Here is a 26,418-nt window from a genome sequence, read left to right as displayed (position 1 = left end):
CCATGAGTGTTGAACCAACGAACCCATTGTTTACAGCAATGTACTCTACCACTGAGCTATTCTAGTAATTATATTGTGAAATAAATAGCATGTCATTTTGTGTCGTCTGCTGTAGTCTGCTGTCCGGAATTAGCAACACGGTGGCTTAGGTGAAAAAGGAGAAACGCAATCACTCATTTTATAAATATACCAAGACTTTAAACATTACGATTTCCACAGTTCAACAGAGGCCATCCTAACGAATATAGTGATATCAATAATGGTCGATGAAATATCAATTTAGGAGGCATTTTTATGATTTGTAATATCGGACATTAAGCCAAACTTGCCGTAGTTTCAACGCAATTTTCTTGAAATTTTCACTACTTAAAAATTTTTAAATGTATATCTATTAATTTTTAAACTATTGGCTACTTATTGAGATAAATTAATTGATGTATTAATTAAATAGAATTCTGTGTTTTGGTAGAGTGCCGATCTAGTGTAATTTGGGTTTGGGCAGACGACATTTCATTTTGACAGATCATTGTTATGATTACTTTAATCATTAATATCTCGTTTTTTTCTCATTGCATCCCCTTTAATGTCTTAAGCAATTCGATTAAGAATAAGAAATTGAATCGAATGAATCAATTAGTTTTTAAAAATATTACTGTCCGAAATTAGCAAAAATGTCCGGTGAATTAGAAAATTTGTCCGGAATTAGCAGATCGGCCATACACACATTTCCCATAAGGAAGCCTCTTAGCCAAAACGGTGTCCGAATTCGCGTTTTTACCCTATATCGTTACCTAATCCATTATTGTTTCTATTCTTTATCAAATAAGGCGGTTGAAGGCAATTTCAATTTTACTTTGAACAGCTTTGTAATTCTGATCATTCATTTACAGTTTAATATTTTAAAGTTATATCATAAAAATGAGTTAATCTGTTTACGACATTATATCTTCGGATACGTGGTAGTCTACAGAACATTGACTGCATTCATTACGTTAGCCCATTGGCATAGAGAATTTATTGGGCATCTTTAAATCTCACTTGCTGTTTACCCTATTTAATTGAATAGCATAATGTAGCGAAATTCTTTTCAGTATGCATTTCCACCATTAAAGCTAATTTTCTAGTTTCAACCTGAAATTTCTAATTTAGGGAAATGCTTAAATATTCGGACTAGATGTTAGAAGTTTTATTTTGCCAGTTTGATTTACAGTTGTTGAAAAAAAAGAAAAAAAAAAAAGGGTTGCGCTAAGCACTTGATTGACTTGCTATCTTAGTAACCTCCAGACCTGCCCGGATTGGAGATCATATTGCTGTACTATATGATCCACATCCTGACATCAGCTGAGAGCTCTTACCTCTCTATTCAGTCTTGCATTGCAATGGGGGGCCAATCCCATACACAAATTCTTATAAAATAAAGACAAATCAAAATTGGAATCAGTCGAGTGGTCTCATCGATCGGCAACGGTAGGAAAGAGAGTGTCACACAGCCGTTCACTATATATCCAGTCCACATAATTTGCAATCATGGGTAAATATCGTAGTTTCAAACTCAATAACTTGAATTATTAATAGATCAGTCGTTAGTTGCATCATTTAGACAGGGCTCTAAGTTTAAATCAGTTGTTTAACCGGATTCTTTTTCAATTTGGAGCTAACTACGCCACAATGCTGCTGTTGCTGGTTATTGTTTCTTTGATGGCTGGAGAGGCCATGGGTGGACCGATGGGATCGTCTTCATCCGGTTACTACACCACTCCGGCGTCCAACTACGCCACCAAGGCTCCTGAGTACTACACAACGAAGGAGGCCGAGTATTACACTACAACATATGCTGCCCCCAGCTACTACACCGAGCCTCCCAAGTACTACACGACCAAAACCCCGGAATACTACACCACTACGTATGCTGCTCCCACGTACTACACTGAAGCCCACAAGTACTACTCGGCTCCAAGTTACTACACAGAGGCCCCAGTTTATTACACCACAACATACGCTCCTCCAAGTTACTACACCTAGGCACCCAAATACTACACAATAAAGGTACCGGAGTACTACACAACGACTTACGCTGCATCGAGCTATTACAATGAAGCTGCTTTGTCTTACTACAGTGAGTCAACGTACTACACTGAGGCCCCGCAGTATTATTCTGTTCCGTCTTATTACACGGAACCCAGCGACTACACAACAAGTTATGCCACCCAAGCAGCTTCTTATCCAGGAGCTTCGAAATACTACTCGGCTCCAAGCTACTACGCCTATGCTCCACAATACTACACTACCGCTTCTTATTATACCACTAAGGTTCCGGAGTACTACGCTATGGAAAAGGCTGAGTACTACACCACCACATATGATGCACCAGCTTACTACACTGAAGCTCCTAAATATTCGGCTCCAAGTTATTATCAGAACGAAGCTCCGCAGTACTACACGACTAAGGCGCCCGAATACTATGCTCCCGCTTATGCTAACCAAAGTTACTACACCACAAAGGCCCCTGGCTACTACATTGAGCCTCCTAAATATCATCCACTTTTAAATGTAAAGTTCTACCGGTAGACGTTATTGATCATCACAATTTCGTTTCAGCTTTATTTATATTCTTGACTTGTATCACTTCCGATTTGTATCTGGTACTAGGTCAGTTGTCTAATAAATGTTGCCGTTAAACAACTTCTAGTTACATCGCATTCGTTGGTCGCATAGTAAGAGCTACGTTGCTAGTCCGGAGTTTGAAACACGTGACTGGTCAAGTTTAATTAGGAAACATGAAACAATAATAAGGATCTTTATTTCACCAAACGTTTGCCATGCAGATGGGTTAAGAAAATAGTCCATCAAATCATTTTCAACTACACATGACATCTAACAAATACGTTACCCATGCCCGATTACACGGTAAGGGTCAGCATAGGAATGGTGGGCCAATCCCATACCAACCCTTGACGTTTCGAGTTGTATTTGCTTACAGACTCTTGAACAACAACTCTTCAACAGACTCTTAACTTGTTGTGTAGTAGCTGGGTTCCGTGTAGTAAGACGGAGCCACAATGGTGTAGTAAGACGGAACAGAATAATATAAGAAAAAAGAACAAATTACAGGTATTTTTTTTATGAATTTTTACCGTGAAAAAAATTGTTTAGCAAGAGAATGTTTCAAATCTTGCCCTGCTTTCTCCACAGATGCGCACTTCCAGAGCCGGCAGAAACATTTAAGGATTTCCTGATAAACTTCCCCGTAAAGGTAGTTGAAGACAGCCATCGAGGTGAAGGTCTCCTGTACACTTTGCAATGAGAGAATCAATTCTCGTAGATGATAAACTAAAATTTAGAATTAGTAACTAGCACTCACGAATTGGGGTGTGGCTTCCTTGCTGTGAGAACACGAAGGGAAGACCATTAATGATATGCAAGGATCCTCCAGATCACCTAGCAATCAATGTTGACACCAATGTGTTAAGGCATTAGTGTTATTTCAGGTGTGCGATGAAAATACAAGCTGTCAGTTTGATTTCCTTTTAAAGATTTAAAGATTAAAATTTGGCCCTATTACTTGGTTGCTTCTGTTGTGGTGTAGTAGGAAACTGTAGCGATGATATAGCTTGGGGCAGTGTAATATGTAGTACTTCAGAGCTTCAATTTAGTAGCTTGGTGTAGCGTTATTTGTTGTGTAGTACTCTGGTGCCTTTGTTGTGTAATATTTGGGGGACCTCCTTGTGGTAGCTTGAAGTAGTGTAAGTTGTGGTGCAATAAACTGTTGCATCCGTGTGGTAACTTGGAGCTGAGTAAGTACTTCAGGGCTTCAATAAAGTAGGTCAGAGCAGCATACATAGTAGTGTGGTAGGATGATAGCGTAGTACTTAAGTGGCTTTTTGGTCCGTACTTCTTTAAATCTCTTAGAAGTAACGATACAACATTAGATAGAAGAAGTGGTAGGGAATTTTTTAATTTGTTTAAACCTCTTTAACCTTCATCACCTTATATTACATTTCTTTACTAGGGCAAGAGTTTGTTTGATAACACGTATACGATATTGAACTTTGTCTTTAGAACCAAACAAAAAGGCGATTTGTTTTAACTAAGAGAATAAAACAATATAAACATTTAAAGAACTAGATTATTTCCTCAAGAGCAAAATGTAGCAGAATGCACTAGCACACCAAAAACACAGCAGACGCCCGGCCGTGGTAAACGGCACCTGGTGGCAAGAATGACAACTGACAGATCATTATTGTAACTTCAAGACGTCATTTCCCTTAATGTAGGAGTGATACTCCTCCTACAGAAGAACTGCTGTAAAGCAGAAAAGGAAGCAGGCGAGCGGGACACAGCTTTAAAAGGTAATAATTTGCATTTCTTTTTCCCAAGTAAGGTAAGGTAAGATGTCTGACGTAGCATATGCGTTGCTTGGTCCCGAGCTGCCTGTGGTAAGTCCCCAACCACACGGCAGTACGCATAATATGCGGGATCAGGTAACGTGGCCTACGTCTTAAAAAAAAAAAAATCCCGTAAACCCCCTCCGACCATAGCCACTGGATCGCCTTACGAAAACTGCTTCATTGCGAGGAGAGTAGAGTGGGCGAATGCTAGGTAATTATTAGGAGTAGGAACTCATTGTCGGGTTGGTGCAGTGGTTCGAGTGGTAGCATGTGCATGTGGTGTTACAAAAAAAATTCAGTAGCACTGGGGTTGTCAGTAGACCGCATTTCACGCGCCGCTCAATGGGTACCCCGACGTAATGAGATTACGTCAGCATGCACCTACCACTTGTGACTCCAAACCACGAACCAAGCACACGGTCATTCCTCCAATACTGTGACCGTACTTCGCGCTCGTTGGATTCGTATCCTAGCAAATCAACGACCTGACAATGCTAGTGTTAAAGAAAGATAAAATAAAAAAAATAAATAAATAAAAAAAAGACACACTATTTTTTATTACTATAGAGGCAATTCACATCGCGGTTTCGCGTGTCAATTGTTTCGATGTCCGCCATTTTCTCTGGTTGTTTATGTCATGTTTTGCGTTGTCTGTATTGGCTGAAAGTGTTATTTCCCAATACAAAGTGGATTTTGTGAATCAGTGTTAAATTATTTTTTATTTTTTTTTGTGTCAGTTAATTGCTACGTATCTTGGTTAGTATGTGTAGCAATTTCTGTTTTCAGATCACATTTCTTGTATTTAAAAAAAAATCTTTTCTGTAGGGCTGTCATGGGTTTTCATTATATTGTTGTGCCCCGGGTTGCAAAAGATCAGGCAGGGATAAAAGTGTGCGTTTCTTTTCTATACCTTGCATTCGTAAAAATCAAGGGAAACTGGAATTGGATGTTGTGAAACGCAGAAGAGAAGTCTTTTTGAAAAGACTTCATCTTGTTGGCCAAAAAATTACAAATAACATTAGAGTTTGTAATGCACATTTTGTTCTAGGTAAGTCTCGACAAATTTATTAATAGTTAATGTGTGAATCTAATTCTTCTATTTGAAATCACACAGGAAAACCTTTTTACTACACTGGAGAAACACACCCAGACTGGGCCCCATCCCTGAATTTTGACAAAGTGTATGTTAGCGCTAAGTCAGCCATGGATAGAGTCAAGAAGAGTAATTTTAAATGTTCAAAGAGGTAATACAAATTATGAAGTATAATTTATTCATACGTTATGACAATTGTTATTAACTACATGCAGCATTTCAAGAAATGGTACAAGATCCCGAACAAGTGCCAATTGAAAATGTGCACCTTAATGAAGAAGTGGTTAATATTTCATTAACTGAAGGTCATGAAGAACTTTTCCCTCCACTGTGTACTGAAGCTGAATAATAATTCTATAATTTGACCGTCACTAGCAACAGAAGAGTCTTGATCAGATAACGGCTCCAGAATTTCTATTTCAAATATACTGTGTCATCCATGACAGCCCTACAGAAAAGATTTTTTTTTTAATACAAGAAATGTGATCTGGAAACAGAAATTGCTACACATACTAACCAAGATACGTAGCAATTAACTGACAAAAAAAAAAATTAAAAAAAATTAAACACTGATTCACAAAATCCACTTTGTATTGGGAAATAACACTTTCAGCCAATACAAACAACGCAAAACATGACATAAACAACCAGAGAAAATGGCGGACATCGAAACAATTGACATGCGAAACCGCGATGTGAATTGCCTCTGTCAGGCCATTTTCGTCACCATACATACTGTTAAGTATTTACAGGTGCAGAGAAGCAAATATTACGGTTAGGTGTTTCTTGTTGTGTCTGTTATTATATACTTTTGGAATTATTCCGTAGCTAGTTTGCTTCGTAACAGAGACTTTCGAAATTGATTGCCCGCCTGATCTGCACCATTCGTAGCCAATGCTCCACAATGCAGGGACAGATTTTTAAACGTTTTTTTAATGTTTTTTTTGTTTTGTTTTGTTTTGTTTTTTATTTTGCTTTTGTTTTTGTTTTTTGTTTTTGTTTTTTTTTTTTTTTTTTGTAAATTTATGATAGGTCGTAAACTAAGACCACCAGGCTTTAAATTTTTCTTGACACTTAAAGTGTCTTAGAAGACGTTCAAAAAATATTGAGAGTAATCACGGTTGAGCGCCGCCGGGAACTAAAAAAAAAAAACATCACCTAGGCCATGCCCGTGCCTGAAAGAAAAAGTCAGGACGTTGATTCGAACGGATTCGAATACAACGAGCACTAAGTACGGTCACATTATTGGAGGAATGACCGTGTGCTTGGTTCGTGATTTGGAGTCACAAGTGATAGCTGCAAGCTGATATCACTCGAACCACTGCACCAACCCGACTAAGCGTATACTTACCTAACATACTTACCATACGAAACTTGCTTCATCAAGTCTTTTATACTGTCTCATAGATGATCCAAAAAAGCTACAGCTCATTATGGCGTCAGTTTAGCTTTAATGCTAAATTTCGCAAACACGGTGAACTAGATTGACAATAATAAAAAATGAACTTTATTCGTCACTTGCTGTGTTACTTATTATTAAGAATCTCAATTATGTTAACAAATTTTGACACGCAAAAAATGCTACAATAGAAACGGAAACGGTTGCACTCACGGATCGTGACTGGAACATGTATACCAATCCCGCCATAAGACCTAGAAGTTACTCTTCGGTTGCCACCAGGTGGCATATGAGTAGCATATTTCTATGAAATCTTTTGATGGCTGTCGTTCGGCCGGTTACATTGGCGATTGTATGGAAGTGAAAATGACTAGCTGGTTGGTTACTGCAGTCAGTATGTCGTATTGTGAACGTCATATTCGCCTTGTTTTCTACAGATGACAGAAAACGGCAGAAACGACAAGAAGACTCATGCCTGAACAGATTCGTTCTTTTATAATCTAGTAAATGCTTTTGTATTGTACAAATGCAATTTTAGTTTCGATCGAACTGATCACACCGGAATCTTCAGCCTTGTTAGATTGTGGGGTAAATGATGTCGCTGTGCGCACTGCAAAAATGTTTTTCTTTTTCTCGTAGAAGCCGACTTTGAATAAAATGTAAAACAAAATAAAAACTCAAGCAATCATTTTAGTTTATATTGTTATGAATTGGATTCTGGGAAACTAATTAGAAGGCAACGTTATAGCCACTTCAAGAGAAACAGACGAATGATTGTCGTCGGAGAGAAAAGGAGGGAAGAAGCGGGAAGAAGAGCAAAAAGAAAAAGGTATGGCATTGAGTTTAGTACAACGAAGACGAGTGCAGACGTTTTGGGGTAGATGGCTAGCTGGGAAAGTGTGGCTGGCTTTGCCCAGCAATCGAAGGTGTGCTGGCTTACAGATTGAGAGAGAAGAAGAGAGGAGAGAGCGAGAGAGACTGAAGGTGAAATACAGAGAGAGAGGCGCCGGGCATAACAATATAAATATGTAAAAATTTGCCATGTTGATTGAATACTGCTGGCTGATGGGTAGGTCGAATGAGGAAAAGGCTATGTTACCGACTCTGATTTACTTGAGCGGAGGAAGACTGCTGGAGACCACATCTCTATCTCAGTTAAAAGGAATGTGTCCCCCTTTTTTTACAAAATTATATTTTAGTTCGAATAAATTCGAATTGGAGACGTCAATCAAGCAATGTGTGTGATGGTTACCTGTATAGAAAACAGAAGAGTAGGTAAAATTGTCCTGAATGGCTCGGGCTCGACCCCGAAGCGAGAAACATTGTACCTCTCTCTAAAGCAGGACGCATAGGAAAACATAGCAATTAAGTCAGTGGAAACACTAGTACCATTTCCACCAAAATAATTGGTCAAGTGCAAAGAAATCGTCTTTTGTTTAGGATTTCTACGCTCATTTTTATCTTCATTAACAAATTCATATGGCAACAGATGGGCGAGCCAGAATTAACGCACATGATACTGATTTACATCAATCAAGACACACATGATTCATGGCAATGAGCTAGCATAAGAATTACAAAAGCTACAGCATTACACAGTGGGCTCTGGTACGTACATCAATCATTACTCTCATACATCAAGATTACCTTACTCTCACAGACTACCAAAGCTATTCCTTACTGGACTGGAGGCTGAGCTAATCGACCAAGAGTATGAAAAAAACAAAACAAATTTAAATAATAAGGCAGACTCCCTCTCTGCTTAGATAACCACATGATATCCTTAAGACCTTCCCGCACGGGTTCATATACTATATGGCTCCCATTTGAGTCTGTTCGGCAGCTCTTACCTCTCTATTCAGTCTTGGTTGGAGCGTAAACAGTTCGGAAACTGAAACGGACACAATTGCTTCCAACTACTTCAAAAAAATAACACTAATGGAGTATTGGCTATCTTCCCATTAGGAAACTCCCTTTCTTCCCAATCTCATCTTGAAACTTCTTTTCTCGGCGCCAAAGTTGCAATCTATACACAAGTGAGTTGTCAGTAATCAAATGTAGAATGTAGTCATGGCACGTTATGCTGGACTCGTTTTATTTAAAACAATCAAATCTGCTACGTTTCGAATGTTTTGAAGACGTATAGGCCTATCTTGAAACAAACTCGATTCACCATGACACGCTTGTTTTTTACACAAGTTTTATAAAGAGAAAGATGTTAAATGCGAAGGGTTAACGAGAACATTTTTGTATGAAACATATCATTTGACATTAATGTTATACTTCAAGAACGACTGTGATGAACGAATAAATATGGGAGATGAAATGTTCAGCGCTTTAAAAAAACTTGGCCTCTAATATAGTATTTTGGAGCTGCTTCAGTGTAGTAGCTTGGGGCAGAGTAGTACTTTGGAGCCTCAGTGTAATAGCTGGGAGCCGCATAAGTGGTGGTGAAGTATTCGGGCGCCTTTGTAGTGTAGTATTTTGGAGCCTCTGTATAGTAGCTAGGAGTGGCATATGATGTGGTGTAGTAGTAGTACTGTGCAAGTAGTAAGTATAAGTAGTGATAATGCCATTGCAATGTCAAACTCTAACTGGAATCGTAGGATTGACAATAATTATCATAAATAAACGATAAGGATCCTACATAAGATTGTCGTTGCTTTTTCAACGGGTAACTGGTTGAATGATAGAATGACAAGGGACATTGCTTAATGCTTATACGGGTAAATACAAATCTAAATATTGAAATCTAATTGTAAATTGAACTCGGCGATTAATATTTGCGCTCTCGTTTCGTATAACTCTTAGCCGATGCATCAACCCATTAGTGTCGACATCGGCCGCAAGGTGATATGGAGGATTCTATTCTTGCATGTCATTAACGGTGTTGATGCGTGATGCCACACCCTAAATCGTGAGTGCTAGATAATAATTCGCAATTTTAAATATTTAATTAAGGTTTTTGTTTTATAATCAAGTCGAATGATATTCATCACTGTTTTTCCGATAATGTTCATTTAAGACATTACGTCATAGTTTCTCAGAATTTAAATGGGAGTTAGTTTATGTCGGAAATTGCCCGATTGTGTTATCAACGTGGTTTGGTGCCTCAATTCACGGTATATAAGAGTTGAGTGCATTTCCATGTGTAGCGGCACTTGAAATGACTGGGTATGGCCCCCTCCCAATGTTGGGATTGCTAGTAACCAAGAGTCTGTAAGTAAATACAACTCGAAACGTCAAGCGTTGGTATGGGATTGGCCCACCATTCCAATGCAGGGCTGAATAGAGAGGTAAGAGCTATCAGCTGATGTCATGATAGATCGGTTCAATAGCTGTACTATACGATTCGGTCCATCGTGACAGGTCTGGAGGATACTAGCATGTCATTCAAGAGCTTAGCGCAACCATTTTTTTCTTTTTTCCTTTTTTTTTCCCAATTAAGTGAAATTGCGCAAACAATGAACTCTAGCTGTTAGTACCCAATTTTGAGCATTGACTTTCTACTTGACATTTTCAATGGAAAACTAGGAAAACCCACGATAGCGATGGAAATACAGCATGAAAGGATCTTCGCTACACCACACAGTGCAATAGAGCCGGGGTAAGAAACTGGAAATTCGAAAATGTTCAACTTCAAGATGCCTTTGGGCTAAAGCGATGAATCAGGGTGGCGGTAGGTATTATAAAAATGAACGTGTGAAGTGGAAGTAAACCAGTTACGTTGGTGCCTTCAAACTGACTCCATCGTCGGCAACATATTGCATATTCGGCTGTCAAACATGCGTAAGACAAAATCGTTCATTCATTTTTGCATTTTCCAGCAGCCCTACTAACTACAATGTTTCCCTCACTAGTTCATTGTATGGATCGATTACTGAACTGTTTAATTTTTGAATTTGGAGGGGGCTACGATGTCATGCTGCTGTTTGCTTTTGCCATTTTGATGGCTACATCGGTGGGTACCGATGGGTTTGTCCTCATCTGGACACTAGACTACACAACCCCTACGCCCTACTACACCACCTCGTATGCTGCTCCCTCTTACAGCACCAAGGTTCTCTCGAATATTCTACCACATATGCAGCTCCCAGCTACTACACCTAGTCTCCCAACTACTTACTACACGACCAGAACGCCCAAATACTACACGACCATATACTCCGCTCCAACATACTAAACTCAAGCCATTAAATACTATGCTACTCAAAGGTATTATAGCGAGGCTCCAATTTACTACTCTATGCAACGTACGCCAGTCCCAGCTACTACACCTAGGCTCCTTAACATTATAGACCACAAAGACTCCGGAGTACTACCCACCCAAAGCCGAAGCTACACCCTATTATGCTGAATCAACCTGCTATACTGACGCTCCGAATTATTATTCTGCTTCTAGCTATTAGTACCCTCATCCAGCCCAGAAATACTATTAGAGGATACTATTAGGAGATTTATTCGAAAATCTTCAGCTTCCCAGGCAGACACCTATTCACAAAGCCATGGGAGATAGATGATATAAAAAATTTATTAATAAAAAAATTCTTATTTTAGGTTATTGATTGCAGAGTCAGAGACCAATGTGTGGAATCTGCCAATGTTCTAGCCCTCGAAACCCCAGCTGCCCTTCTGCTTCAACAAGGGTATAAAGCAATTATAATTTCAGGAGGTAAACATTGAAACCAAAAACAAATCAGACATTTTTAAATTGGCTTATTGCTTAATGCTATTGTTTCACTTAACTTTTGAAAACATGGTAGTGTATACATATGTTCAGGGTCAAGTTAATGAAATGGTTGAGCCAAAAATGAATTTTACATTACTTTTGAACAGGTCTCAACTCAGTTTACGCAGCGGATGCCCCACTATACGACCCAACAATCTTTACTTGCGATCTTCCAGTGCCGGGGATTTGTTATGCATGCAATTACTCAACAAGGAATTAGGTAACCAATTCTGTTTTATTAAATTTTTATTATTCAAATTATTTCATAGCAGTATTTAACATGTCAGAAATAACAATTATGTCATAAAATAAATAGAACGTTTATTTTATTTTATTTTATTTTGTTTGTTTTTTCTTTCGTTCTGTTAAGGTGGAACGGTGGAGAGAAAAGATGTTTGCGAAGATGGGCAATTCGAGATCCAAGTAGAAACGGAGTGTCCATTGTTTAAAGGCTTAGAGACTCGACAAACAGTATTACTGACCCATGGTGACAGCGTAGACAAGGTTGCAGAAGGGTTGCGTTGCGTCGCAAAATCTTCGCGTCATATTATTTCCGCTATTGCTGATACTGAACGCCGTCTTTACGGAGTCTAGTTCCATGATTTGACTGAAAACGGTATGTTGGTTTCCTTTCCATTGAGTGTGAAACATTGATCTTAATGGCTGGTGTAAAATTACAGGGCGAAAAATGTTGCATAACTTCTTGTTCGACATTTGTGGATTGCAAGGAGCAATGGGCTATCCCGCATCTGCAGCACCTACACCTGCACCAGTGAACTATCCTGCACTTCCAGCGATGCCAATTTCTGCGTCATCGCCTCTTCCGAGTCCTCCCTATTCAATCAGTGCCGCACTTCCTGTAACTACTCCTCGTCCGTATCCGATCAATTTCTCTTCAATCTATTAATGAAACATGGCCTTCCTTAATGTTGAGAGGTATGCCAAATAAACAGTACAGCATAAAAGAAAATACTCGAACGGTTATTCAAAATGAGCAAAGATTTAGTTATTAAAGGATCTACTGCTTTACGCGTGTGAACGAAGATAGTATAGCAACAATTTTGGAGGAGAAAATTTCCTATGTTTGAACTAGAATAAGTTTACTATTATTCACGGTTGAGCGCCTTCGGGAACTGCCCCCGAGGCCATGCCCGTGCTCCTTTTTGGCCCGTAGGCCGAGGCGGAAGTTAGTTCCTCAAGTGATCAAGTCACTTAGTATCCTACTATTATTTAATTTTTTTAATTATTATTTTTTTGAATTTTTAGAATTTTTTTTATTTTATCTTTCTTTAACACTAGCATTGTCAGGACGTTGATTCGCTAGGATGCGAATCCAACGAGCGCGAAGTACGGTCACAGTATTGGAGGAATGACCGTGTGCTTGGTTCGTGGTTTGGAGTCACAAGTGGTAGGTGCACGCTGACGTAATCTTATTACGTCGGGGTACCCATTGAGCGGCGCGTGAAATGCGGTCTACTGACAACCCCAGTGGTACTGAATTTTTTTTGTAACACCACATGCACATGCTACCACTCGAACCACTGCACCAACCCGACAATGAGTTCCTACTCCTAATAATTACCTAGCATTCGTCCACTCTACTCTCCTCGCAATGAAGCAGTTTTCGTAAGGCGATCCAGTGGCTATGGTCGGAGGGGGTTAACGGGATTTTTTTTTTTAAGACGTAGGCCACGTTACCTGATCCCGCATATTATGCGTACTGCCGTGCGGTTGGGGACTTACCACAGGCAGCTCGGGACCAAGCAACGCATATGCTACGTCAGACATCTTACCTTACCTTACTTGGGAAAAAGAAATGCAAATTATTACCTTTTAAAGCTGTGTCCCGCTCGCCTGCTTCCTTTTCTGGTTTACAGCAGTTCTTCTGTAGGAGGAGTATCACTCCTACATTAAGGGAAATGACGTCTTGAAGTTACAATAATGATCTGTCAGTTGTCATTGTTGCCACCAGGTGCCGTTTACCACGGCCGGGCGTCTGCTGTGTTTTTGGTGTGCTAGTGCATTCTGCTACATTTTGCTCTTGAGGAAATAATCTAGTTCTTTAAATGTTTATATTGTTTTATTCTCTTAGTTAAAACAAATCGCCTTTTTGTTTGGTTCTAAAGACAAAGTTCAATATCGTATACGTGTTATCAAACAAACTCTTGCCCTAGTAAAGAAATGTAATATAAGGTGATGAAGGTTAAAGAGGTTTAAACAAATTAAAAAATTCCCTACCACTTCTTCTATCTAATGTTGTTTCGTTACTTCTAAGAGATTTAAAGAAGTACGGACCAAAAAGCCACTTAAGTACTACGCTATCATCCTACCACACTACTATGTATGCTGCTCTGACCTACTTTATTGAAGCCCTGAAGTACTTACTCAGCTCCAAGTTACCACACGGATGCAACACTTTATTGCACCACAACTTACACTACTTCAAGCTACCACAAGGAGGCCCCCCAAATATTACACAACAAAGGCACCAGAGTACTACACAACAGATTATGCTACGCAAAACCAAGCTACTATATTGAAGCTCTGAAGTACTACTATTTACACTGCCCCAAGCTATATCATCGCTACAGTTGCCTACTACACCACAACAGAAGCAACCAAGTAATAGGGCCAAATTTTAATCTTTAAGTCTTTAAAAGGAAATCAAACTGACAGCTTGTATTTTTATCGCCGTACGACTCTTACGGTAAAGAATCGTACGGTGAAGTCCTAGGCAACACCAACAAAGGATCCTCTTACTGGGTTTCCCCTGAAGGTCAGATATTCACTTTGACATGGGCCGCTGATGAAGCCGGTTTCCAGCTTAAAGGTGATCACTTGCCCGTCGCTCCCGTCCACGAATACGAGCTCCAGTTGCCCCTGTCCACATTCCTTTCAACTGCAAAGGCTATAAAATTAAAAAAATTGTTAAAACCCTGACTGAATAAATACATGTTAATATGAAGCAGAGACTATCTAAACACACGCGACAAAAGAGTGGGTGTGTACGTCGTATATGCATTAGATTTAATCCACGCTTCATAAGCGATGTGGACACCTATAGTTTCCTCTATTTAGAGTTTAGTGTTTGTTCCCAATGTGACCAGCCAACGTTGTCTTAATCCAACGCTATTCAAACTGTCCAATCCTTGCGTCACTTTTTCATCCATCGTCGACATGCAATTAGCATCAGATAAGTTATTCATTACTACGTATACAGTATTCCGCAGTAATGGTGCTAGCGATCCAACACCGTTACTACCCGTAAATTGCATCATCAAGTCTTTTATACCATTCTTCTTACTATCCAAACACCCTTTACAAAGCTTTAGGTTTTTGTCGTTAATGGAACGGAAATGTACGATTTCGATAACAAAATTAAACACAATGATATAAAGAAAAAATGAACTTCATTCTATATTTTTTAATTTATCTGTTTATCTGATTAGTTTTCTAACTGAGAAAATGATTACACATTTATAATACGTTTGAATAGTGAGACGTGTAAGTGTAATCGTGAGTCGGAAATAACGTATGCACATCCCGACCGCTATTTGCCTATCGATTGTCTTCAGCTCACCGCTAGGTGGCATTTGTGCAATAGATTTAAAGAAAAATTTGTATGTAGAGTTTTTCTCTCTTGTTGAAGCATTCGTCGTGTTGCGTCTAACTGTTATACATTGTACTTTATTTACTTATTCATCGACATTACTCATTATTAATAAAAGATGTATTAGGCTTTTTTCTGTTTTGTTTACGCTTGAAGTCTTGAACTTTTATGTGGCAGTCGAGCACTAGTGGTAGTCTAAGAATTAGAAAAGGTTTGTGCCGCTTCCATTTTAGTAAACGTTAGTTTCTATCCCCTTCCTTCTCACTTGCTAAAAAGAAAACGGATTTTTTTTTCATGCCAATGCAGGTGGATTACATGACCGACAAAATAGCGACATGACCACCGATTGACTCGTCTGTTTCGGCTGCGTCGAAATGGAATGTAACATCGCAGTTCAACTGATTGACGTACAAACTCACGAATTGCATCTGTGCGTTCATCTCGCCATAAGTTCTTGAAAAGTTAATCCACAGCACGCAAGGGATCTTTGTTTGCTTCAACTCAAAACGTTGAGATCCAAAAGGCCTTTTTGCGGACTTCCATTGACCTGGAGAGATCGGCTTCAAAAAGAATGTCGGACTTGCGTTGATGCTGGCCCAAACAGCAGTTAGCTTACGGTGACTATACTCACAGCAAACGAGAGGTGAGCTCCTTGGAGAACACGTCATCGTGTTAAGGAGAGTTCAACCATAAATTCAAAGCTGGATCTGGAAGTTTCGCAATCAGCACCGAGTTGGTTCGGTTGGTAGGACGTCCGGGAAAGATGAAAGGAAAAGAGCCCCGGACAAATGTGGTTGAGCTTAAATTTCACCTCTTGGCGTGACGTTTCATACTCGGTGGTGTTGAATGTCCCTTGAATTTTAAATCAATTATCATCCAGTTCTGTTACTTGAAAATCAGGTACAGGTGATGCGTGCTTTTTCAGTAAAGCACCTATATTCGACAGGCGCTCCCGTTCCAGGCGCTGCTCTACCAGGTGAAGGTGTTCCCGTGCCAGGAAATCCCAGGCAGATTGTTGGTTGGGATGGGTGATTGCATTAATGGGTATTGCGTTCAAGCTAATCTGCTTTTCTTCTTCTTCAGTAATATCTAATAACATGATCGATAGAATATAGACGCATATGCACAGACGTTAAATTTCCTCTTACCTTTTTCCCCGGATTAAGTTTTTCCTTGACAAAAGAAAAAAGAAAAAACAAACAAACAAAGGGAAAAATGTTTAGAGAAACGAAACATGTAATACTTTAGACGAAATTACTAACTGCCACGTAGGTTACCTGTTCCCTTACACGCCAGTTCATTTTTTCTAGTTTTCTTGTTTATCTTTTCTTCTTAAGCGATGGCCGATAGAGATTATCGCGTTTGACGCACAATGCCTAAAAAAATCGTGAAAGAACAAATAGAGTAATCGATTTAGAGAATCCCGTTCAACTTTCTAATGGAACATACACGAACTTCAATTCTTTCCTCTTTACTGAAATCTTTTTGCTAGTCAAAGAAACTAAAATGTGAGAGATAAGAGATAAGATACTGATGTTTTCCATGGTCGCTTGAGTTTAATAGTTATTCACACGTGCGATAACAACTTAACTCCAAATTATCAGCGAAATAGTTATGACGACAACTCGGCTGCGACCCTGAAGATACGTAAATTGCAAATAATCATTTAATTTCTGCTTCAATTAGACATAAGTGATATTGACAATGGAATTTCATTAGTTTAAAGTCGTCTATTTACCTTTGCTTTGAGATTTGTTGTAAACAGCATGATATCAGCAAACTGAAAATAAAAGTAGGCTCCTACATCATCTGAAAACCAACCTGCAAGACAATCTGTCTACTTAAAGACAATTTGATTCCACATTTTAATTGTTAAAAATGCAAACTGAAATGACGACACGCACACCTTACAGGTAATGACGTAACAGCCAATAGTCTTACCCTTTTTTACGTTTTTGTTTCCTGGAAAGAGCGTTAAAGGGCTCCTAGAATTGGTTCGATCTATTTGCAGTGAACGTAATACATCCCAGATTTCTCAGGTAAAATTTCTCATTTAATATTCAATTTGCTTTAAATTATGGAACAAGCATGAAAAAATTCACGCAATTTATCAAACTGGCAAATGAAACTCGACAAGTTGCAGCACCAAATCAGATTTTTTATTAAACAGATTTCAGTTTTTTCTCCATCTTGATGACATAACATCCCAATTTAGAAATTGATTTAATTGTCAACATATAGATACTCTGCCCGACAGAGAGTGTTATTTCCACATGCTTCGAGTGGCTAACAAACAAAGATCTGGATAATTCTTGATCAGCCTCTCCCAATCATCTTGTTTGCATATTTCTTTTCCATGTGATGCCACGAAAGCGAGTGCTGCTTCTTTAAGGGAATCGACTGCATGGACGTGCGCCCACGCCATTAGATTAATAGCGTTCTCCAATTTGATGCAAGTTAACAAGAACTGAACACACTCGTCTTTCAGGTCCTCAATGTCGTACATATCGGCCGCAACAAACAAAGGCTGGGCGTTTTCCTCTGACAACTTTGTCGATGTTCGACCAGAGTAAATGTAATGGAGCAATTGTTTGAAAATATCCGGTTTGATGTCTTTGATGCAAACTTTTCTTGTACTCGTTTCTTGCATTTCGCCGTGGAACATGGCAGCGAAGATGGAGCTCCTGGCCGACAAAAGGAAGACATGACCACCGATCGGCTCGTCTTCATTGATCTCATCGAAACTGAACGTAACGTCACAGTTTAATTGATTGACGTACAAGTTCGTGAATTGCCTATGAGCGTTAATCTCTCCAACACTTTGATAAAACTTGATCCAAAATTTAATTAGATTAATAGCGTTCTCCAATTTGATGCAAGTTAACAAGAACTGAACACACTCGTCTTTCAGGTCCTCAATGTCGTACATATCGGCCGCAACAAACAAAGGCTGGGCGTTTTCCTCTGACAACTTTGTCGATGTTCGACCAGAGTAAATGTAATGGAGCAATTGTTTGAAAATATCCGGTTTGATGTCTTTGATGCAAACTTTTCTTGTACTCGTTTCTTGCATTTCGCCGTGGAACATGGCAGCGAAGATGGAGCTCCTGGCCGACAAAAGGAAGACATGACCACCGATCGGCTCGTCTTCATTGATCTCATCGAAACTGAACGTAACGTCACAGTTTAATTGATTGACGTACAAGTTCGTGAATTGCCTATGAGCGTTAATCTCTCCAACACTTTGATAAAACTTGATCCAAAATTGGCAAGGAATTTCAGTTGCATCCCAATCTGGAATGACGGGGAACGTTTCGGACTTCCATACAATGTAAGGTAACTGGTCCAAAATGATTTTCTGACATCTACCGACCCGAGCCCATACAGCAGCTGATTGGTCCCTACCATCCATCGAAATTAACCCCTGTGATGTTGGGCATGCTTCACGCTTCAGCTTGAGATTCATCATGAACTGAGTATCGGGTGAGCACTCACATTGATCAGGCTCAGGATCTTGCTTGTAGTACTTCAAGGTGAGCTTGTAGAAAGCTGAGGAATATTGGTCGAGTCTAAACGTCGTCTCTTGGCTTCCTCTTGCGTTTTCAATTGAGCTGATGTCGAATACCCATTTGATATGATACAATCCGTCAGATAGCGCTGTTACCTGAACGTCTGATGGAACATTCACCGATATCGAAGAAGAAACATCTGAATCTGACAAACTGGCCATTTTCGTACTTGCCTCCAGAAGCACACTCTTTTTCTCCGACATTACTTAGTAGATAATGAAGTAAAACACACTATTAATTGCACTCGGCACAGCTGTTGAATTTCCTACTCTCCTTTACCCAAGTAGTTTTTGAGAGTTTCCTCCTTGGCGAAACGAAACACAAGAGATTAAATCAAGCACAATCGAACATCAACCCGAGACGACATTACATCAAGTGACACTAAGCTGCACTTGTTTGCACGGATTTTTCTTCGAAAACGCCCATTCCTTTTCTCTTCTTTTCTAGTTTACCTTCCCCTTTGCACCGATGTCCGTCGGCGTTATTCAATTGGGCGGCGGAGATGCAACATCTACGTTAACCAACGGCTCACATACGAATGAAAATGTCGCGTTTTTAAAGCCGAGTTACTCTTCATGGAAGAGCTATAGTGCACGAATAAATGTGGTGCACAGAGTGCCAATTATTTGAACGAACACTGTAGCAATAGACTTTTTTAGACTTAGCAATTACTTTTCCTTTGGCAATTGCGATTTAAAGCCACGTAACCAGAGAAAAACAGACTATTCTCAACTGATCGCACATTCGCTTCTTTGCTTTTAATTTTCACCAGTTTGAAGGAAAAAAGTGAATATGTACTTTAATGAGTTAATGAATTAACGTGATGTCAAGATTGGAATTGCAGGAATAACTATAACTGCAAGAATTTAGTAGTGACGATCCTAGATTGTTTTATTTCCGACAACTGGAATAACACCTAAACAATGCGTGAGCCAATTAGTGCCAATATCAGCCGCAAGGTGATATGGAGGATTCTTGCATGTCATTAACGGTGTTCATGCGTGATGCCACACCCTAAATCGTGAGTGCTTGAAAGTAATATGAAATTTTAAACATTTAATTAAGTTATTTGTTTTATAGTCAAGTCAAATGATATTCATCATTGTTTTCCCAATAATGTTCATTTAAGACATTACGTCATAGTTTCTCAAAATTTAAATGGGAGTTAGTTATTTTATGTCGAAAATTGCCCGATTTTGTTATCAACGTGGTTTGGTGCCTAAATTCACGGTATATAAGAGTTGAGTGCATTTCTATGTGTAGCGGCACTTGAAATGACTGGGTACCCTCCCAATGTTGGGATTGCTAGTAACCAAGAGTCTGTAAGCAATTACAACTCGAAAGGTGAAGCGTTGGAATGGGATTGGCCCCCCATTGCAATGCAAGACTGAATAGAGAGGTAAGAGCCCTCAGCTGATGTCACGATGTGGATCATATAGTACAGCAATATGATCTCCGTCCGGGCAGGTCTGGAGGTTACTAAAATAGCAAGTCAATCAAGTGCTTAGCGCAACCCTTTTTTTTTTTTTTTCAATAACTAAAATTCAAACTGGCAAACAAAAACTTCTAACATCTAGTCCGAATATTTAAGCATTTCCCTAAATTAGAAATTTCAGGTTAACGTTGGTTGGTTAACAGGCACAAGAGATTTAAAGATGCCCAATAAATTCTCTATGCCAATGGGCTAACGTAATGAACGAAGTCAATATTCTGTACTACGTATCTGAAGATATAATGTCATAAACAGATTCACAAATGTTTATAATATAACTCTAAAATATTAAACTGTAAATTAATTTTCAGAATTACAAAGCTGTTCAGAGTAAAATTGAAATTGCCTTCACCCACCTTATTTGATAAAGAATAGAAACAATAATGGATTAGGTAACAATATACATTTTTATTCATCATTTCATTGAGTAACCACAATGGTATGGAACGACTAGTGAATGCATAAATATATATCAAGGAAATACTTAATTTGGAACGAGGACTGCCAATGATAAAACAAAATCTAATTGACACTTCATCGAGCTAGATGGACAACACAATCTTAACAATTAATAGTACTTTGGTGGCTCAGTGTAGTAAGATGGGGTTGCATATGTTGGGTAGTAGGCTGGAGCGTCGGTGTAGTAACTGGGAGCAGCGTAAGTGGTGGTGTAGTACTCTGGCGCTTTTGTGGTGTAGTATTTGGGGGCTTCAGTTTGGTAGTAACTTGGAGCTGAGTAGTACTCGGGAGCCTTGGTGGTGTAGTACTCGGGAGCGGAGTAAGTTGTAGTGTAATAGACGGGGGATTCGGTGTAGTAGCTTGGGGTAGCATAAGTAGGCGCGTAGTATTCAGGCGCCTTAGTGGTGTAGTACTTCGGAGCCTCGTTCTGGTAGTAGGTTGAAGCCGAATATTTAGGAGCCTCAGTGAAGTAAACGGGAGCAGCATAAGTGGTAGGGTAGTATTCGGCCTTTTCCATAGCGTAGTACTCGGGGACCTTAGTGGTATAATAAGAAGTGGCAGTGTAGTATTGTGGTGCATCGGTGTAGTAACTTGGCTTGGCATATGTAGCAGAGTAAACCGGGGCTTCAGTGTAGTAACTTGGTGCCGAGTAGTATTTTGGAGCTTCAGGGTAATAAGCTGGGGTGGAATAGGTTGTTGTTGTGTAGTAGCTAGGCTCGGTGTAGTAAGACGGGGTGGAGTAATACTGAGGGGTCTCAGTGTAGTAAATCGGAGCTACGTAGTACTTGGTTGCTTCTGCTTCGGTGTAGTAAGCAGCGGTAGTAGTAGTATAGCTGGGGACAGCATAGTACTTGGGGGCTTCGGTGTAGTAACTTGGTGCAGCGTAAAACGTTGTGTAGTACTCCGGTGCCTTAGTGGTGTAGTATTTCGGAGCCTCAGTGTAGTAGCTTGGAGCTGAGTAGGACTTGGGAGCTTCAGTGTAGTAGGTCGGAGCAGCATATGTAGTGGTGTAGTAGGATGCTGTGGTGTAGTATTCAGGCGCTTTGGTCGTGTAGTATTTTGGTGACTCGGTGTAGTAGCTAGGTGCAGCATATGTTGTTATATAATACTCGGCCTTCTTCGTTGTGTAGTACTCGGGAGCCTTGGTGGTGTAGTAGCTGGGGGCTGCATACGTCGTTGTGTAGTAAGGCACCGGAGTAGTGCTGTACCCAGAAGACGATCCCATCGGTCCACCCATGGCTTCTCCAGCCAGCAAGGTAACGACAGCCAACAGCAGCATCGCGCCGTAGTTAGCTGAAACAAGACAATACATAAAACGTTATGTCCTGAATCCACCTGGATGTAATAATAAGATGCACACAAGTTCATTTCGATTGATTGAAATCAAAATGAATCGCAATTTCAATTCCTACGATTAAATAATTAAATAAAACGATAAATTACTCGTCATTTTAGAGTTAGAAAACACGATGTGAAGTACAACTAATGGTAGATGTCGTGCTGCTGTCCAAGTTGCTTACTACACTGAATTGAAACACCTCTGTCCTCTCATTTTATATGACTGCAAAAGTGCAAAGTCACCCTGTTTCAATTCATTGGCATTGCGCTTACGACACGTGCACCTTACGGGTAGTGACGTAACAGCCAATATTCTTACCCCACCCTTTTGGCTTGGCGCTTTTGTTGTGTAGGATCACGTTTGAAAGGGCGAACATTGCTGAATGTCAAACAACAATCCTTAACGTGAATATCAATTTCTCTTTAAAACAATATGCACAAGAGAATGTTAATTGTAAAACTCTTATTATAATAGTAAAACTAGTTAAACTATCTATTAATTAACCCCGATGTATCCGCTAACTGATTAATTCCAATGATTTGGCTGACGACATCGAGACAAAGAAAACACAAAAAGATGTGATTTGTGCTGTAACAAATGATGCAATCTTTTTCTTTTCCTAGTCGGTAATTGCAAGAAAAAAGTCCTTTATTCATTGTCAAATATGAATCGTTGAAAGTTGCTAAAATGTTAAAATTCATGTTTGCATTCAAGTGCCAATATTACACCTGTGTATCCAAGAAGTAAACCCATGATCAAAAATCCTTTATGGGGCATACGTCGTGATAACTGAGCAGATTGCAGTCATGAACAAATATTTAGTTAACTAGAACGTACGTACGGTACGTATACGACTACGTTTACTATCACATGTAGGACTATGTTGATGGACATTATTTCTTACGTAATTTCACTTTAAAAACTCAAATGTCATTATAATTAAAAGATTTTACTATTGTTCACGTATAATTAAGAAATAAGGTAATAACGGAATTCTTTATTCCTCATTAGTCTGCCATTAAGAATTACCATAGGGTATACTGTACGTCAAGGTGTAAAGGTCCTTCATATAGGCCTATCGTGAAACAAACTCGATTCACCATGCCACCCTTGTTTTGCACACAAGTGCAAGAAAAGAGAAAGAAATTGAATGCGAAGGGTTAACGAGGACATTTTTGTATGAAACATCTCATTTAACATTAATGTTATACTTCACAAAGACTGGGATGAACGAATAAATATGGGAGATGAAATGTTCAGCTCTTTAAAAAAACTTTGCCTCTAATAGTATTTAGGAGCTGCTTCAGGGTAGTGGCTTGGGGCAGAGTAGTACTTTGGAGCCTCAGTGTAATAGCTGGGAGCCGCATAAGTGGTGGTGTAGTATTCAGGTGCCTTGGTGGTGTAGTACTGTGGCTCTTCACTTTGGTAGTAGGTCGGAGCCGGATAGTACTTGGGAGCCTCAGTGTAGTAAACAGGGGCAGCGTAAGTGGTGGTGTAGTATTCAGCTTTCTTGGTATAGTACTCCGGGGCTTTAGTTGTGTAGTATTCAGCAGCCTTTGTGGTGTAATATTGGGGAGCCTCAGTGTAGTAAGATGGAGCAGCATACGTTGTAGTGTAGTAGCTAGGTTCAACGTAATACGAAGGAGCAGCAGTGGTGTAGTAACTGGGAGCAGAGTTATACTTTGGAGCCTCAGTGTAGTAGCTTGATGTAGCGTAAGTCGTTGTGTAATACTCCGGTGCCTTCGTTGTGTAGTATTTGGGTGCCTCTGCGTAGTAACTTGGAGCCGAATAGTACTTGGGGGCTTCGGTGTAGTACGTCGGAGCACCATACGTAGTTGTGTAGTATTCCGGCGCTTTGGTCGTGTAGTACTTGGGAGGTTCGGTGTAGTAGCTCGGGGCAGCATATTTTGTCGTGTAATACTCAGCCTTCTTCGTTGTGTAGTACTCAGGAGCCTTGCTGGTGTAGTAGGACGCCGGAGTGGTGTAGTACCCGGATGAAGACGATCCCATCGGTCCACCCATGGCCTCTCCAGCCATCAAAGAAACAACAGCCAATAGCAGCAATGTGGCGTAGTTAGCTGCATATTGAAAAAGAATGCGGTTTAAGTTATGATCTAAACAAATAGCCTTATAAAACATAATGCATCAGTTTTTAACAATATCCTAGATTCAATAATTGAGCCTGGTTTTCCCATAATTACAAGATGTAAATCCTGAGTACATAAAACTAAACAATGCGATCATCACTTTGAAAATCTAGCTTGAAATTCCGGTTCAAAACATGTTTGATATAAATGACCGGCTTCTACGAGAAAAATTGAAATCATTCTAAACAAAAGTGAGATTAACGTAAGATATTTACCCATGATAATAAGTGAAATTTGACTTGGTAACGAACAGCTGGATAACACGACTCTCTTTACTACCGTTGCTTATCGATGAGTCCACTCGACTGATTCAAACTGAATTTTGTCCTCATTTTATAAGAATTTTTGTCAGCCTGATGTGCACGCCCCTAGCCCATGGCATTGAAAATTACAAGTGCTATATGATGCTTAGCCCTCCTTTATTGATATTTTCGCCTACCTTATGACATCCTCTTCCCCATTTCCTTCTCTTTTTGGCCGTTGGCAATTGCGATTTAAGGCCACGTATTTTCTTGTCTTAAATTTTCATTCAAAACGTTATGATGGTAAAAAAAAAGAAGGATGTGTCCCTTAATGCCATTGCAATGTCAAACTCTAACTGGAATCGTAGGATTGACAATAATGGTCATAAATAAACAATAAAAATCCTACATAAGGTTGTCGTTGCGTTTTCAACAGGAAACTGATAGAATGACAAGGGACATTACTTAATGCTTATACGGGTAAATACAAATCTAAATATTGAAATCTAATTGTAAATTGAACTCGGCGATTAATATTTGCGCTCTCGTTTCGTATAACTCTTAGCCGATGCATCAACCCATTAGTGCTAACATCGGCCGCAAGCCGATATGGAGGATTCTTGCATGTCATTAACGGTGTTGATGCGTGATGCCACACCCTAAATCGTGAGTGCTAGATAATAATTCGCAATTTTAAATATTTAATTAAGGTTTTTGTTTTATAATCAAGTCGAATGATATTCATCACTGTTTTTCCGATAATGTTCATTTAAGACATTACGTCATAGTTTCTCAGAATTTAAATGGGAGTTAGTTTATGTCGGAAATTGCCCGATTGTGTTATCAACGTGGTTTGGTGCCTCAATTCACGGTATATAAGAGTTGAGTGCATTTCCATGTGTAGCGGCACTTGAAATGACTGGGTATGGCACCCTCCCAATGTTGGGATTGCTAGTAACCAAGAGTCTGTAAGCAAATACAACTCGAAACGTCAAGCGTTGGTATGGGATTGGCCCACCATTCCAATGCAAGGCTGAATAGAGAGGTAAGAGCTATCAGCTGATGTCATGATAGATCGGTTCAATAGCTGTACTAAACGATTCGGTCCATCGTGACAGGTCTGGAGGATACTAGCATGTCATTCAAGAGCTTAGCGCAACCATTTTTTTCTTTTTTTCTTTTTTTTTTCACAATTAAGTGAAATTGCGCAAACAATGAACTCTAGCTGTTAGTACCCAATTTTGAGCATTGGCTTTCTACTTGACATTTTCAATGGAAAACTAGGAAAACCCACGATAGCGATGGAAATACAACATGAAAGAATCTTCGCTACACCACACAGTGCAATAGAGCCGGGGTAAGAAACTGAAAATTCGAAAATGTTCAACTTCAAGATGCCTTTGGGCTAAAGCGATGAATCAGGGTGGCGGTAGGTATTATAAAATTGAACGTGTGAAGTGGAAGTAAACCAGTTACGTTGGTGCCTTCAAACTGACTCCATCGTCGGCAACATATTGCATCGGCAACATATTGCATCGGCAACATATTGCATATTCGGCTGTCAAACATGCGTAAGACAAAGTCGTTCATTCATTTTTGCATTTTCCAGCAGCCCTACTAACTACAATGTTTCCCTCACTAGTTCATTGTATGGATCGATTACTGAACTGTTTAATTTTTGAATTTGGAGGGGACTACGATGTCATGCTGCTGTTTGCTTTTGCCATTTTGATGGCTACATCGGTGGGTACCGATGGGTTTGTCCTCATCTGGACACTAGACTACACAACCCCTACGCCCTACTACACCACCTCGTATGCTGCTCCCTCTTACAGCACCAAGGTTCTCTCGAATATTCTACCACATATGCAGCTCCCAGCTACTACACCTAGTCTCCCAACTACTTACTACACGACCAGAACGCCCAAATACTACACGACCATATACTCCG

General features: G+C 39.6%; 4 protein-coding genes and 7 long non-coding RNA genes across 14 annotated transcripts; 6 read left to right on the top strand and 5 right to left on the bottom strand.

Annotated features, from left to right (window-relative positions):
- Nucleotides 1-1,512: 1,512 nt before the first annotated feature.
- On the top strand, nucleotides 1,513-2,078 carry LOC116933438 (extensin-2-like). The gene is made up of 2 exons (XM_045176457.1): nucleotides 1,513-1,531; nucleotides 1,655-2,078. Exons 1-2 carry the CDS (start codon nucleotides 1,528-1,530, stop codon nucleotides 2,020-2,022), a joined length of 372 nt encoding a protein of 123 aa, XP_045032392.1. The 5' UTR covers nucleotides 1,513-1,527; the 3' UTR covers nucleotides 2,023-2,078.
- Nucleotides 2,023-2,676, top strand: LOC123466345 (adhesive plaque matrix protein-like; the record flags this gene model as incomplete). The annotated part of the gene is made up of 1 exon (XM_045176658.1): nucleotides 2,023-2,676. A coding segment is annotated over one exon (546 nt), but the record flags the coding sequence as incomplete, so codon positions are not given.
- A 105-nt stretch (nucleotides 2,677-2,781) lies between these two features.
- Nucleotides 2,782-4,461, bottom strand: LOC116933440. 3 transcript variants are annotated; one of them, XR_006649657.1, is made up of 5 exons: nucleotides 3,969-4,461; nucleotides 3,563-3,904; nucleotides 3,362-3,438; nucleotides 3,135-3,286; nucleotides 2,782-3,029 (listed from the first exon to the last, which is right to left on the bottom strand). It is a non-coding gene; the product is annotated as an uncharacterized LOC116933440 (long non-coding RNA). The 3 variants fall into 3 exon arrangements; XR_004400113.2 differs by having other exon boundaries at nucleotides 3,135-3,293; nucleotides 3,987-4,454; XR_004400114.2 differs by having other exon boundaries at nucleotides 3,987-4,451.
- A 625-nt stretch (nucleotides 4,462-5,086) lies between these two features.
- On the top strand, nucleotides 5,087-5,562 carry LOC123474728. Its single transcript, XR_006649663.1, has 3 exons — nucleotides 5,087-5,144; nucleotides 5,214-5,436; nucleotides 5,503-5,562. It is a non-coding gene; the product is annotated as an uncharacterized LOC123474728 (long non-coding RNA).
- A 10-nt stretch (nucleotides 5,563-5,572) lies between these two features.
- LOC123474726 lies at nucleotides 5,573-5,924 on the top strand. Its single transcript, XR_006649662.1, has 2 exons — nucleotides 5,573-5,632; nucleotides 5,697-5,924. It is a non-coding gene; the product is annotated as an uncharacterized LOC123474726 (long non-coding RNA).
- On the bottom strand, nucleotides 5,637-6,055 carry LOC123474729. The gene is made up of 2 exons (XR_006649664.1): nucleotides 5,999-6,055; nucleotides 5,637-5,929 (listed from the first exon to the last, which is right to left on the bottom strand). It is a non-coding gene; the product is annotated as an uncharacterized LOC123474729 (long non-coding RNA).
- A 4,399-nt stretch (nucleotides 6,056-10,454) lies between these two features.
- LOC123474723 lies at nucleotides 10,455-12,554 on the top strand. Its single transcript, XR_006649659.1, has 5 exons — nucleotides 10,455-11,095; nucleotides 11,438-11,552; nucleotides 11,717-11,829; nucleotides 11,980-12,225; nucleotides 12,290-12,554. It is a non-coding gene; the product is annotated as an uncharacterized LOC123474723 (long non-coding RNA).
- A 1,025-nt stretch (nucleotides 12,555-13,579) lies between these two features.
- On the top strand, nucleotides 13,580-14,579 carry LOC116927681. Of its 2 annotated transcripts, none has more exons than XR_006649656.1 (3): nucleotides 13,580-13,820; nucleotides 13,885-14,231; nucleotides 14,323-14,579. It is a non-coding gene; the product is annotated as an uncharacterized LOC116927681 (long non-coding RNA). The 2 variants fall into 2 exon arrangements; XR_004396736.2 differs by having other exon boundaries at nucleotides 13,581-13,802.
- Nucleotides 14,580-15,354: 775 nt separating this feature from the next.
- Nucleotides 15,355-16,679, bottom strand: LOC123474722. The gene is made up of 3 exons (XR_006649658.1): nucleotides 16,497-16,679; nucleotides 16,368-16,391; nucleotides 15,355-16,308 (listed from the first exon to the last, which is right to left on the bottom strand). It is a non-coding gene; the product is annotated as an uncharacterized LOC123474722 (long non-coding RNA).
- Nucleotides 16,680-17,356: 677 nt separating this feature from the next.
- On the bottom strand, nucleotides 17,357-19,395 carry LOC123474718. The gene has a single exon (XM_045177192.1). The coding sequence runs from the start codon at nucleotides 18,989-18,991 to the stop codon at nucleotides 17,483-17,485; it is 1,509 nt and encodes a 502-aa protein (XP_045033127.1). The 5' UTR covers nucleotides 18,992-19,395; the 3' UTR covers nucleotides 17,357-17,482.
- A 1,273-nt stretch (nucleotides 19,396-20,668) lies between these two features.
- LOC116927649 (extensin-2) lies at nucleotides 20,669-24,581 on the bottom strand. The gene is given in 3 exon segments (XM_045177195.1): nucleotides 20,669-21,903; nucleotides 23,353-24,156; nucleotides 24,441-24,581. Coding segments are annotated over 3 exon segments (1,863 nt in total). The 5' UTR covers nucleotides 24,445-24,581; the 3' UTR covers nucleotides 20,669-20,848.
- Between the last annotated feature and the right edge of the window lie 1,837 nt (nucleotides 24,582-26,418).

This window comes from Daphnia magna, linkage group LG7, assembly GCF_020631705.1.
Source record: "Daphnia magna isolate NIES linkage group LG7, ASM2063170v1.1, whole genome shotgun sequence".
Taxonomy (NCBI): Eukaryota; Metazoa; Arthropoda; class Branchiopoda; order Diplostraca; family Daphniidae; genus Daphnia; species Daphnia magna.
This window is presented reverse-complemented; position numbering and strand designations above follow the sequence as displayed.

Bases quoted from the DNA above. Each gene is read 5' to 3' on its own strand.
- LOC123474718 (XM_045177192.1), bottom strand. From the start codon at position 18,991: ATGTCGGAGAAAAAGAGTGTGCTTCTGGAGGCAAGTACGAAAATGGCC.